General features: G+C 34.0%; 2 protein-coding genes across 3 annotated transcripts; one reads left to right on the plus strand and one right to left on the minus strand.

Moving 5' to 3' along the window:
- Positions 1-1,784: 1,784 nt before the first annotated feature.
- LOC114388687 (calmodulin-like protein 3) lies at positions 1,785-3,258 on the plus strand. The gene has a single exon (XM_028349314.1). The coding sequence runs from the start codon at positions 2,049-2,051 to the stop codon at positions 2,682-2,684; it is 636 nt and encodes a 211-aa protein (XP_028205115.1). The 5' UTR covers positions 1,785-2,048; the 3' UTR covers positions 2,685-3,258.
- An 856-nt stretch (positions 3,259-4,114) lies between these two features.
- LOC114387140 (protein FAR1-RELATED SEQUENCE 5-like) lies at positions 4,115-8,222 on the minus strand. Of its 2 annotated transcripts, none has more exons than XM_028347273.1 (4): positions 8,023-8,222; positions 7,725-7,791; positions 5,968-6,523; positions 4,115-4,679 (listed from the first exon to the last, which is right to left on the minus strand). In XM_028347273.1, the coding sequence occupies exons 3-4, from the start codon at positions 6,517-6,519 to the stop codon at positions 4,452-4,454; spliced, it is 780 nt and encodes a 259-aa protein (XP_028203074.1). In that variant the 5' UTR covers positions 6,520-6,523; positions 7,725-7,791; positions 8,023-8,222; the 3' UTR covers positions 4,115-4,451. The 2 variants fall into 2 exon arrangements, with proteins under 2 accessions (XP_028203074.1, XP_028203073.1); XM_028347272.1 differs by having other exon boundaries at positions 5,968-6,526.
- Positions 8,223-12,701: the final 4,479 nt, after the last annotated feature.

Here is a 12,701-nt window from a genome sequence, read left to right on the forward strand (position 1 = left end):
TATATAATATTATTTACAAGCTTATTTCCAAAATGTTGCTAGCAAGATTGCAACCTTTATTTGGTGGATTAGTCTTCTTTAGAATAACGTTTTTCTTGACAAAGGAATAACTAAAAATGCAAGATGATATGTAAGTTTGAGAAGGATTAAATATAGCAATTTCCTAATTACAAAACTAAAACAAAATAATGTTTATATATGAGAAAAAACTAAATTTGAGAGAAAACAAATATATTTAATTTAATTCAATTTAAATATTTCATTTTTTTCATCATAATTATCGTCTTAAGTTATTTTAGATGGACTAATAAAATATAATAAAAAAAAGAATAACAATTTTATAAAATTAACTTTATTTTTGTTAATTCAATGTTAATTTTTATTGTTCATATTGTTAATATAAAAGAAATATAAGTGAAAAAATGTAATTAATATTACATTAAAAAGTTAAATAATAATTATTTTCAGATAATTTTATTTCTTTAGACAATTATTTTTATGGAAGAGAGCAAATAAAAAAAAAAAAGGAGAAACATGATACAAAGATGCCACGTGTTAGCACCCTACCAAACACGCGCAAATAGCCGTTGAGTAAATTCAAGTGTCTGAAGTCCACTGAATATTACATAATGTAATGTAATGCCGGCCCCTACCCTAATCATTTGCCGGGCTCCACTCTCCAACCACCTCCTATTTATGTTTAGATCCGTAATCAACGCTCAAACACACATCAATGCCTTTTAAACTCACATTTAGAAGTCTTTTTTTTTTTTTTTGTTGAATGGTTTTTTCATTTGGTATCACTTACCAGTAGACATTGATTAATAAACTTGAAATTTTAATATATTTTTTTTTATTGAAGAGATCATGAAAATACATAAATAAAAATCATTACCAGTATAATTTTACGTATTTTAATAAAAAAAAATTATTTTTAACCAATATTTTAAAGATACTATTTAACACAAAATAATCTTTAAAAAAAATAAGAAAATCCTTCGTTAAAAAGACAATATTTTAACTGATATTTTCAGTAAGCATTAACAATTTGTCTCTTATTAGATTTCCCGTTTAAAGAAAAGGTTTTACTTGGTCCTTACTCTGGATGGAACGATTAATCTCGTAATTATATTCATAAATTAAATACTTATTGTCAAAGAGGGAAAAAGAAATAATATTCCCGTCTGATCCATTCAGAAAGTAGAGGGTCATGGTTAGCAGACATTTCTTAATTAATTGTGTATCATTGCTCGGCATTATATGTGGATTAGATCATCGGCCAGTTAAACAATAACAATAACTATATGTGGAGTACATTACAGGTAAGGCAACACACCATTGAAGTGACATGGGGCCAATACAATACAATTCTTGCAAAGCAAAACCAATTATTATTTAATGTGAACGCGTCTTTGAAACAACCCTGCTCATCACCATCACTATAGTTATGTCAAGTTTACATTTAAATCTAAATCTATACATAAATATTAATTGAAATTTATCAATGTTATTTTTTTATACAATGATTACACTTACACCCAAATTAGAATTTATAATCACATATATACTATCTCAACTCTTACTAAAAGTCGAGTTGGATTGTATGACTAGATATATTAATAAAAATGTATTAGATGGAGTGTATTAAGAAAAATGCTAATAAGTGATAGTAGAATATTAATAATTTTTTTCTTTTAATTTTTTAACTAACGTTCTAAAGACACACTAATTATAGCCCAATATTAATAACACTCATCTCTTAAATTAATTGAAATTGATTGAGTGGAAGCAGATCCAGTTGTGCCCCTTACCAAAAACGCGTTAGAGTTAAAGTGGCTGAAGAGACAGCTCTTGCATGTCTCTTAAAAGCTCTGAGTGAGGCTGGAGCAACAAACAAAGCATAAAACAACCTGAATTCAACTCACTTCAATTTCTTTACCTTATATATATCTATCCAATTAACCACTCTTATATTTAGAATCCAAAAATCTCTCGTCGTCCAAGAAAGAAGCACCACAAATTAATTCTCGTTTCCCATTCCCATCCCCATGCCAACTATTTTGCATAGGATTTTCCTTCTTTACAACCTCGTACACTCATTCCTCCTCTGTCTGGTCCCCAAGAAGGTGCGTCCCTTCCTCCCCCCTTCTTGGTTCCAAACCAAAACCATCACTGCACCTTCTTCTTCTTCTTCTTCTTCTTCCAGTGCCCGCATCATCAAGAGAACAACAATGGACCCCAACGAGCTGAAGCGCGTGTTCCAGATGTTCGACCGCAACGGCGACGGAAGAATAACGAAGAAGGAGCTGAACGACTCGCTGGAGAATCTTGGCATCTTCATTCCTGACAAGGAGCTCGGCCAAATGATCGAGAGGATTGACGTCAACGGCGATGGCTGCGTCGACATCGACGAGTTCGGGGAGCTCTACCAGACCATCATGGACGAGCGCGACGAGGAGGAGGACATGAGGGAGGCCTTCAACGTCTTCGACCAGAACGCCGACGGCTTCATCACCGTCGACGAGTTGAGGACCGTCCTGTCCTCCCTCGGCTTGAAGCAGGGCAGAACCGTCCAAGACTGCAAGAACATGATATCCAAGGTTGATGTTGATGGAGACGGCATGGTCGATTTCAAGGAGTTCAAGCAAATGATGAAAGGGGGTGGCTTCAGTGCTCTCACTTAAATTCATTTCTTTCACATCCATTCAATCTATCTATTCCCATACATCTTTGCTTTGTTTTGTTCTTGTATATAAGTTTCAGGAGAAATAATTACATGATTCGATCAACAAGGTAATTGTGTTTTCTCTAACTAATCTCCACGTCACACACATGTAATGGTTTCCGACCATGGACGGTATATGATTTAGATCAATCCCATATGATCTCGTCGTCCTAGGTATGCAATGTAATGTGCGCATTAATTTGTGCCTCGTATTTACCATGCATGTCATTTTTATTTTTTTTGGAAGAAGCACGCGTCGACGCTTTTGTCAGTTTGTGTGTGTGTGTGTGTGTGTGTTTCCAATGTTAGACGTTGGTTTTGGGGGGTTAGAACCTGGCTCGATAAGTGAGATGAGCCTTGCCCTGGTATTGCTACAACTTCATGTCTTGGTTTTTTGGGGGAGGAAGGCCGTTGAAATCGGGAGACTATTGCTAGTCACAAGATCTGTTTGTGTTTTCTTGTTGTTAAAGTTTTGAGGCCGTAAAGGTTGGTTCTGTTTTTACTATGTAAAACTCTGTGATGATTTTGTTGAATCTTGATCTCCCTTTCTTTCTTTCTTTTTAATTTATCGGATAAATAATCTAATTTATCATATGAGATACTTATAAATTGATATAGGAAAGATTAAACATTCAAATTCAGTTTGTGAATGTACATAAAATATGACAAATTTGTGTAAATTAATTCTTAAAATTTTTTAACTTATGTGAAGTTGGTCGTTAAAAAATATAATTTATTATTAAATTAATCTTAAAACAACTTAATAATAAAATGATTTCACAAACTTAAGACAAGACTAATTTATTATATTTTACAATATTTAAGGACTAAATTTATATTTTATATCTTTTAACAATCAATTTATCACGACATCATAATATCCTGAACATGAATTTTGGTTATTTATCTTTTTCATCCGCAGCACCTTTATTTGCAAAAGAAATTCACAGAAAATAAAGGACATGTGACAAGAATTAATTAATTATCATGGCAGTTTTACCGACCAAACCGTAATAATTTATTGGAATTACAGTGTGTTTTCGGCATGCAATGGCGTTTTATATTGCAGTTGGCATGTTTGGTAGTTGGTAAAGTCTACATATGCAAAAAAAAAAAAACAATGATTATTGATTTGGGTAAATTTGATATAAACACGATAATAGTTCCTTAACCCTGACTCAAGTCCATTGTCTGAATGTCTCTAGGTGATAGAAATTTAACACCAAATGACAAGTTTGTTAGTAGCTGTACACCACACAAATTTTATAGAGATAAATTTGGCCTTTTTATAAAATTGAAAAGTGACAATTAACCAGAAATTTTCGCTACATTGGAAAAGGTACATTTTTTATGTAAGCAGAATGCAAGCAGGGGAGAGTAGAGTCAATATTTGATGTAAACCATGACGACCCCACAAACTTGGAAAAGGTACATGATCACTGGCTCGAAAATGTTGAGTCCAACGGAAGAATGAAATGGCTACGTTATACAGTACTCACAAGAGAAACGCTTTTCGGCAAGAACAATAAATAATGGATGTTACACTTTAAGCACCTACCTAATCCAGGACATGGTACACACCAGAAAAATGTGATTTTTTCTGGTAAACTATGTGCTGCCTGAAGTTTAACTTGACCGCTACACTACACTACTTCAAGCGATGCCGACAGAATAATGTTAGCCTTCTCAACAATCTCAACCAGGATGTCTCCAATGAGGAAGCATGCTATGATGGCTCTAATTGCCCACCATCCGAATCTGATTTTTCCTCCTCAATCTCTCTTATGCTTCTTACTACAGCAGCAACCTTTTTAGAGATATGTTCTGTGTGCTTTTCTAAATCATTTAAAATCACATTTAACTGCTCTTCATATGCAGCACAACGTCGTTTACACTTTTGTCTTTCATTGTACAACTCAAGTGACAGCTCACGGATTCTTTTATCCTTCTCATCCTGTGACACAAATCATCAATATAAGTGAGGTACTAAAAAAGAGAGACACAAAACAGAGAAATTCAACCCTAGCAAGTAGCAACCAGTGATAGCTGTACATGAATCAACTTATCAAAGCTGCTTGCGATGTGCTTCCAATTTTATACAACAGTTTAATCAATCATATTCACAGTCATTTTCTTTCTCTCTTTCTTGGATGTTAGAGGGAAAGGGGCTCTTAGCCTTTTATTGTAATCTCAAATTTCAGGAAACAATTCACTAAGAGGAGTGTTGGCAACACATTCGCTAACATGCTCTCTATTTTTGGTTAAAATTTATGAAAAACTAGAAAATTCTGAGTGAGATTCATTAATAGGCGAGACCTACAAAAAATTGTGATTACTAATAAATTCCAACCAAATAATAGAGTGGTTAAAAGAAGTGCATTGCTAGCATATCTCATTAACTAATTACCATATCTTCTTGATGTGATATTGATAGAACTCCATCACGGACTTGGGCATATACTAGGAAGAGATTTAGGAGAACCAGTGAGTCCAAAATCAAAGGCAACATGGGATACCCTATGCCTTCAAATAACTAACAACCTACATGACAGGGGATGCAAACTGGAGGGTTTTGGTTGGAATGGTGGAGGATATTGATAAAAACCGAGACACCGGTGAGAAGGAAGGAAAAACTGTGAGTAAATGGCTAGGGCCAAGAGAGACCAGGCACTCTCAAATTACACAGAATCATCTTTATTTTGCCGAGTAAACTCTCATTCTAGTCCCTAAAATTGTAAGCACTGATCATTTTAGTCTTTGAATATACAAAAAAATTTCATTTCGGTCTCTAACTTTTCAAAAAGCCATGCATTTTATTAATCCTTTTTTTACTTCATTTTTCACCGTAATTTTGCAACAGAAAAGATTTAAGTGATAATGTTTTGCAAAGTTAGGGGCTAGACACTTACAATTTCAAGGACTAAAATGAGGGTTTACTTGTATTTTTGCTAGTCAAGCTCATCTTGTTCTGTCTATTTGAACCCCCACCAATACTGATGTCAATTCCATAACAGCAGCAGGAGAGATCTAATCAGTAGTCTATTTACACTATACAGTTCATTTCAATCAAATATACTTAAATTGTTAGTTAAAAATGCACTGTTTGACTGGCCTCTTCATCCCTTTGTTGACAACAGAATAACAAAGGAACAGAGATTTGGGAACTGTGTATTCAACCATAGATCATACATCAGTTCATAAGTACCATCTAGTCATATTTGCCATCGTCCGGAGAGACATACCTCACTAACCAAGTGCTTCCCAGATCCTCGACATGGAACTTTACTGGGACTCATTAGTTTATGAGTATGCTCCTTCACAAATTTGGTGACAACCCACTTCCCTCTATCCCGCAAAGCCAGCCTTATCATGGCCTGACAACCTTCCCGAGTGGCTGGTGGAGGAGGCAGCACTCTATCTTTCCTGTGTAAATACTTTTTTGCACGAAAGCCTTCTTTAGAACAGACAAAATCTTGACCAATAACCTGGTTATTTACTCGTGAACGACGGTTATGGTGTATTCGTACTGTAAACCCTATCCTCCTACCATAGGCAATGTAGAATTCTCTGGCTTCCTCTCTTGAATTGAACTCCATGCCTATGAATGGTTCTACAGCTTCTATATCAGTTGAAATGTCTGCTACAGGTTGTTCAACAAACATTTCATCTTCACCTCCACATATTTCTAAGTTTTTTGAAAATTCATCTACCTTCTCGTGTTTGTCACTAATTTCTGCTTGCATATCAAGGTCACTATCATCTGAATCAAATCCCTGGCCAGATTGGTGATCCATCGCCCTACTATGGCAGAATTACGCAAATAATTAGATTATCCTTCAAAGTTAATCAGATAACTTGACTAAATTTTGATTGCATGATAAAACCAGCAATCGTAAAATTTGAAGAATATGGTTATTGTGGTTTTATGATTTCCAATTTAAAGGGTGTCTTTCTTTTTTTTATTTTCCTTGTTTGGTTCTATAGTGTTAATAACCATAAATATTGATAATGTTCAACCAGAAAAGAAAACAACAAAACCAAATGGGAATTTGAAAGAGTTTCTACAAAGCTAATTAAAGCATTTCTCATCATATGAACACTTCTGTTGAAAATTGAAGGTGTTTGACTAAGCTTACTGAAAGTAACTAATGATCCTCCTACAAGCTCTTTTTAGCTTATCAAAACAAGGTAGTATTTGGCCTTACTTTTATTTGACTTCTCCTTAAAAGAAGAAGCTCCTCCAATAGCTTCTATGAGAGCTCTACTTTTCAATTTTGACTTTCCCATCATTAAAAAAACTCCTTTTAGTTTTTAGAGATATTCTTAAATTGTGTTCGGCCCAACTTTTCCTATTAGAAAGAAGAGAAACCCAAAAGAAGTCGGATCAAACATTATCTAAAAAGAGCTAGTAGGAGGGTCTGTTGGAGAGTTGTAATCTTAACATATCATAACAACTTCATTGAATTGAGCACTCATGAGTTGAGACATCATTGAATCCAAGCTGCAAATTTAGTATGCTCGGCTGCTAACACCAAAATATCAATCCCGATTTTTAAAAAAACATAAACAAGAATTAGTAGGTCTTGTATTTTTTTTTTGGAAATTGTATATAGACTGGATATGGATATCGGCTATCCTATTTATTCAAAACTCTTGGATGATGGATGAATATCAGATATTAATAGCATTTAATTAGAACTTATACTGCAGAGAGAGAGAGAGAGAGAGAGGTTTCACCAACAAAGATCACAATCAAGATGAGCAATTTGCATGACTTTTCACCATAGTTGCAGGTAACATAGCTCTAAAGCCCCAAGCTATACAATTATTGGATACAGGATAAGTGTATATTTATACAGTGCGTTGATAAATTTTAATTATTATTGTTATTTTTGTCCAAGTAAACAAACAAAAAAAAAAAGAGAGGCTAATTTTCATGAATTAAGAATATACACAAGATTTACAAAAATGTGAGAAGATGGAGACAACGGTTTAGTACCTGTCCAGTCCAGCACAATAACTACCGAAGATAAAATCAGCCTGATTTCAACATATTCCTGCAAAACCTGCAAGAAAATTATGCATGCTATTAACATTGCATTATACTTTTCCTTTCAACTAGGAAATAGGAATGCTCCATCTGTCAAATTGTCCACTCGGAATACCAATATTTCCGGATGCAATGTTACTTTCAGTATAGATGAAAAATTCATAGCATGAGTTCGAGAAAAAAAAATGCATTGGCTTTCCTAGTGAATAAAAACGGCACCACGAAGAAAAAGTTGATGAACCCTTACTTGCCCCTCCTCCGACGAGGTCCAGATAGAGTTAAGTTTGGATCGGGTCGGGTCTATCAGTTTTTGGATTATTCAAATACGAAGGCCAAAGAAGGGTTCCTCCGAATCTCATGCACACACCATTGATGTACGGATGCTTGACCAGAGAACAGCAACACTACGGTGTTATGCGATGCACGTTCCACTGTGAAGATTTATTTATTTATTTCAAAATTCAATGATAAATAGTATTGTGATTTTTTTCATGAATAAACGAACTTATATTTGTGAGTTGAAATTATGATTAAATTTTTTGAAATAATATTTGAGTTTAATTTTTTACGAGAAAAATAATATTTTCCTGCAGTTACTTATGTCTACACTCAAGTATGAATTAATTAGAAGACTTAATTAAGTTTTTACTAGAATATAGTTTGTTTATAAAAAATTATCTATCTCATATACCTAAGAATTTTTGCGTTTTATTTCACTATTTGTCGTTAGTCCTCATCCATCAAGTGATGACGTGACATATGAAATATCATCATATCATCACGCATACTCACTAAATACATAAGTTCAGGTGTCCACGTCATTAATTTTTATTTTTTTTAATTTAAAAAAAATGAAGGTACCGATATGGAGGTGCTCGAGATGATGTTGAAACTCAAGTCAAGCCACGACATGCAACCTCTTGAGTTAAACGCAACAACCACCGGTGATGGCTGAATCCCCACCTTTGTTCCCTGGAACATAATCTTAGTTGTTGATTTCGCATTGGAAACCAAATACTTCTTAATAGCATCATCGGCTTTTCTACCCAACTACGGTACCCTAGTAATAAATGAGCATTCGCCACTAGCTCCTCGTCGTTAGCGACAGTGTTGACACCATCCCTAATGCTCTGGTGGATTTCATCATCGAGCCTTTTTGAACCCTAGCGATCAACCCACGGTCACACAAAACAACTTTGTTCCCTTCGTACATAAGTTTCCATTCATAGCACTGTTACTCACATTCCCTGCATAAACCAAAGGCAAATGGGAATTTGGCAAAGCGTTACCGTGGTAAAGCGAAACGCCGGAGAAGTTGAATCCATTCTTGAGTGCCACATATGCGAGGAAGTCACGATCCAGTGTGCCAGTGCCTACAGTAGTGATCCATGGAGTCACATTGGAGAGATGACGTGACACTTTGTCTGTCATGTTATCAATTAACGGATGCATTCTAACGGTAGGTACTAAAATGCAACACAAAATTTTTCCAGGTATTTAAGGAACAAAAATGAATGTTAAGTAGTTTTTTGAAAATGGACTATATTCTAAATATGAAAAACTTAATTAAACCTAATTAAAATGACAAAAAAATATTCATAACTAATTTATGTGGATAATCTAAGTTCTCTCAACCATCATCCCAAGGCCTAAGTCTTCCTTCTACCAACGACTTGTTTGGCAAATAAGTATCTTCTCTCAATTTCATAAACAAAATGTGGGTTTTTGGAAAGTAGGCCTGAAGAGTTTGTACTATTCGCATTCGCACCACATTTTTGCTATTTGTAGCACCTTCTTTAGCATTTGAATGTGAATGTGATATTCTAAACTAACGAAGGAAACATTGTGGTGTGATGCGAGAGAGAGATGGCGGGTAATTACCATAACCATCAGCGGCACATGCTATAGCTGGTGTTGTCGTGCTGGAAAATCACCGCCCAGGTCACAAACACCACCACATCCTCCATCATAGCCATGGCTTCATCATCAGAGCAGGAATTTGTCACTCACTACCGTGCTCTTGTTAATCGCTTCCCAAGATCGCATGGTTTTTGGGACTCTGAAGTGGCATCTCGTGTCGGGGAGAAGCTAGAGTTTCGCCTCAGAGAAATCGGCGTCACCAACGTTCAATTCGACCCTCACGAGAAACAGTCTCGTCCCGTCCATTATCGCGTCATGCTCTCCTCCTTGTTCCATTCCATCAAAAACACCGGCGTCGACTAAGTCAATTACCTGTAAGTTTCAATTTTGAGTGTTGTAATTGGGGATTTTCCATTTTTGTGTCAACTCTTCACACACAATAATTTTTTACCCTATTATTGTTATTTGGATCTCAAATTGTTTGTCGTGCTGCCTGCGCAATAGAAACTGCTTAGTGTTTTTGTTATTTGTTCGTATCAACGCTAATAATGTGCTTGTGCTTGCTCCAATTGCTAGAATTTAATTTAGAGTGTGTTTGGATAGAGAATTTTAAACTGAGGAAAGTAATTTATCAGAGAATTTAAATTTTTGTAATCTAAAATTCATTGTTGGGATGTTTTTTTTGTCAAAAATTTAAATTTTTGGAATTTTAAAATAGAATTTTAAGCAACTAAAAATGCGAAATTTCAATTTCTTTCTAAAAGGTGAGAAATTGAAATTATCTTCTTGATAAAAGAATCTTCTAAAACACTCGCATATTTCCTTTATAACATTCATACTCTCTTCCACCTAAAAGTTCCTGAAATCTCATTCTCAAACTTGCGACTCTTCTCTCACGTCGATGACCCTCTTCTTCAAGAAACACCGTCTGAGCTCGTGAAACATCAATTGGATGTGGGCGTAGGGAAACACGTAGAACTGCACCAGCCAGTCAAGAACCATCGTTATCCATCATGTGGTGGAGGTGCTTGTTGGCACAGAGGGCCTGGATCATGTCTTACACCGTTGACTGAATACTGTGGTCGAGTGTGATGGTGTACGCCGTCATGTCCTGGTTTCCCTACGACTTCCCATACTGCATCAATATTTTTTTTTTTGGAAGCACCCCAACCATATCTTCTCTTATCTTTGCATTCATTTTCTTTGACCCTCACAATTTTAATTTTTTTTATCCAAACACAAAATTTTAAAAATAAAAGAATTTCAATTGAAGTATTTGAAATTCTTAGAACTTAAAATTTCTCAGAATTTTAAATTTTCTCATCGAAACACATTCTTATTTATTTGTTGGTTATGAAGTTATTGGTAAGTGTCGATGGATTGATGCTTGTAAATATGTGGTTGTGATTGGAAGAAAGTGTTTGGTGTCAAAAGGATTGAAACTAGCCCAGTGATGACTCATGATGATCACAAACCAAAAAGTGCTGGGGCTTGTGACTTATTAAGTAAACTGATTCATAGGTAAATTTTCAAATACCATATCAAACTAACCTGTATATTCAATTATGGTTTTAAAGGATTTTAATTTTTTTTATTAAAAAAATCTCGTGGTATTCCATTAATATTTTTAAATAATAAAAATAAATTTTATATATTCAATTAAGATTATCATGATTTTTTTTAAAAATCCATTAAAATCGATTGATATTTAATTAAGATTTTTTTTATAACTTATAAAAAATCTTTTAATATTTAAAAATATACAAATTTTATTAAATTTTGATGAATTTCATGAGATTTTTTAATAAAAAATATTCATCAAATAATGTCACTCAAATCCCTAAATCAAATGTTAACTCAACATTCCATAGATCAATGAGAACATGACATTCCATCAGCACCAGCGATATAACCCCCTCCATTCCTTTAACATGTAATGAATTTTTTTGGTTGTTTCTTCTTCTTTTGTTGGCCTGTTATGCAGTAGATTATGTTTACTGCTGTTTGGCTTGTAGTGAGGCGGTAGTAATGTGTGTTTGCTGGCTGGCTTGTTTTTCAAGCTACTTCTTGTAGCTTGCTCAATAAAATTTATTTGCAAATCCAAAAAAAAAGTTACATGCTTTTGTTTTTTATCCATAATGGGACAACATACTTTGTTTTGTTTTTTTTTAATATCAAAAGAGATGAGGATTCTATAAATTGCTAGTTAAATGTACTTATGATTATGAATGTTGTAAAGACATTATTCTATAAATTATGACATGGAGAAACATTATATAAGAGGTGGGTATGGAATTATAATCAATTTGCTATTAAACGATTGAAAAAATTGTGTTGTTTTTTTTAAATCTTATATTTTATTTATTAATTTTTTCATCGAGTCTTATACAATTTTGAATCTTTTTAAAAAAATCACATAATCATTTAAAGTTTTATAAATCTATAAAGACTTCTTAAATCTTATGAATTTATACTTTATAAATTTATTAAAATCTAAATTTTAAAATCCTAATTATAAAAGTCTTTTAAAATTTATTGAATTTTTTAATGTCAAAATAATCTTTTAACAATACACCTTGAGTAATGAAATTGGTGTATTTTTTTTCTTTTATATTTTCTTTTTAGGTTTTGTCTAAGATCATAAATCTTTATTAAAAATTATGTAAGTGGTATACTGAAATCATAATAAAAGTGTGTTGATAAAGATTTTTTAATGAAATGCTTTTTCAGCCATGGTTCTTTTAGTTAACATTTACTTTTCTTCTAGCCTGTGTTTGGATAAATCTTTTAAAGAGGGTAATGTAATTTTGTAAAGCGCGATCTCGAGCTACCGAAAACTTATCGGAGCCACCAACGGGAAGACGAGCAAGATGGCGGAGTATCGTTCCTGCGGGACTTTGTGTCAGAGGTGTGGTGGTGATATGTGAAGGTTCGTACGTGGCTAATGACTATGTTTGGTCTTCCATCCATAACGTTGCAGTGGTTATCGCTGCTATTATTACAGATCGTGGAAGAGGTTTTTATGGAAAAATACAATGGTATTTCAAAGCAGTTGGTGGAGCCAAT

Source organism: Glycine soja, chromosome 15, assembly GCF_004193775.1.
Source record: "Glycine soja cultivar W05 chromosome 15, ASM419377v2, whole genome shotgun sequence".
In the NCBI taxonomy this organism is placed as follows: Eukaryota; Viridiplantae; Streptophyta; class Magnoliopsida; order Fabales; family Fabaceae; genus Glycine; species Glycine soja.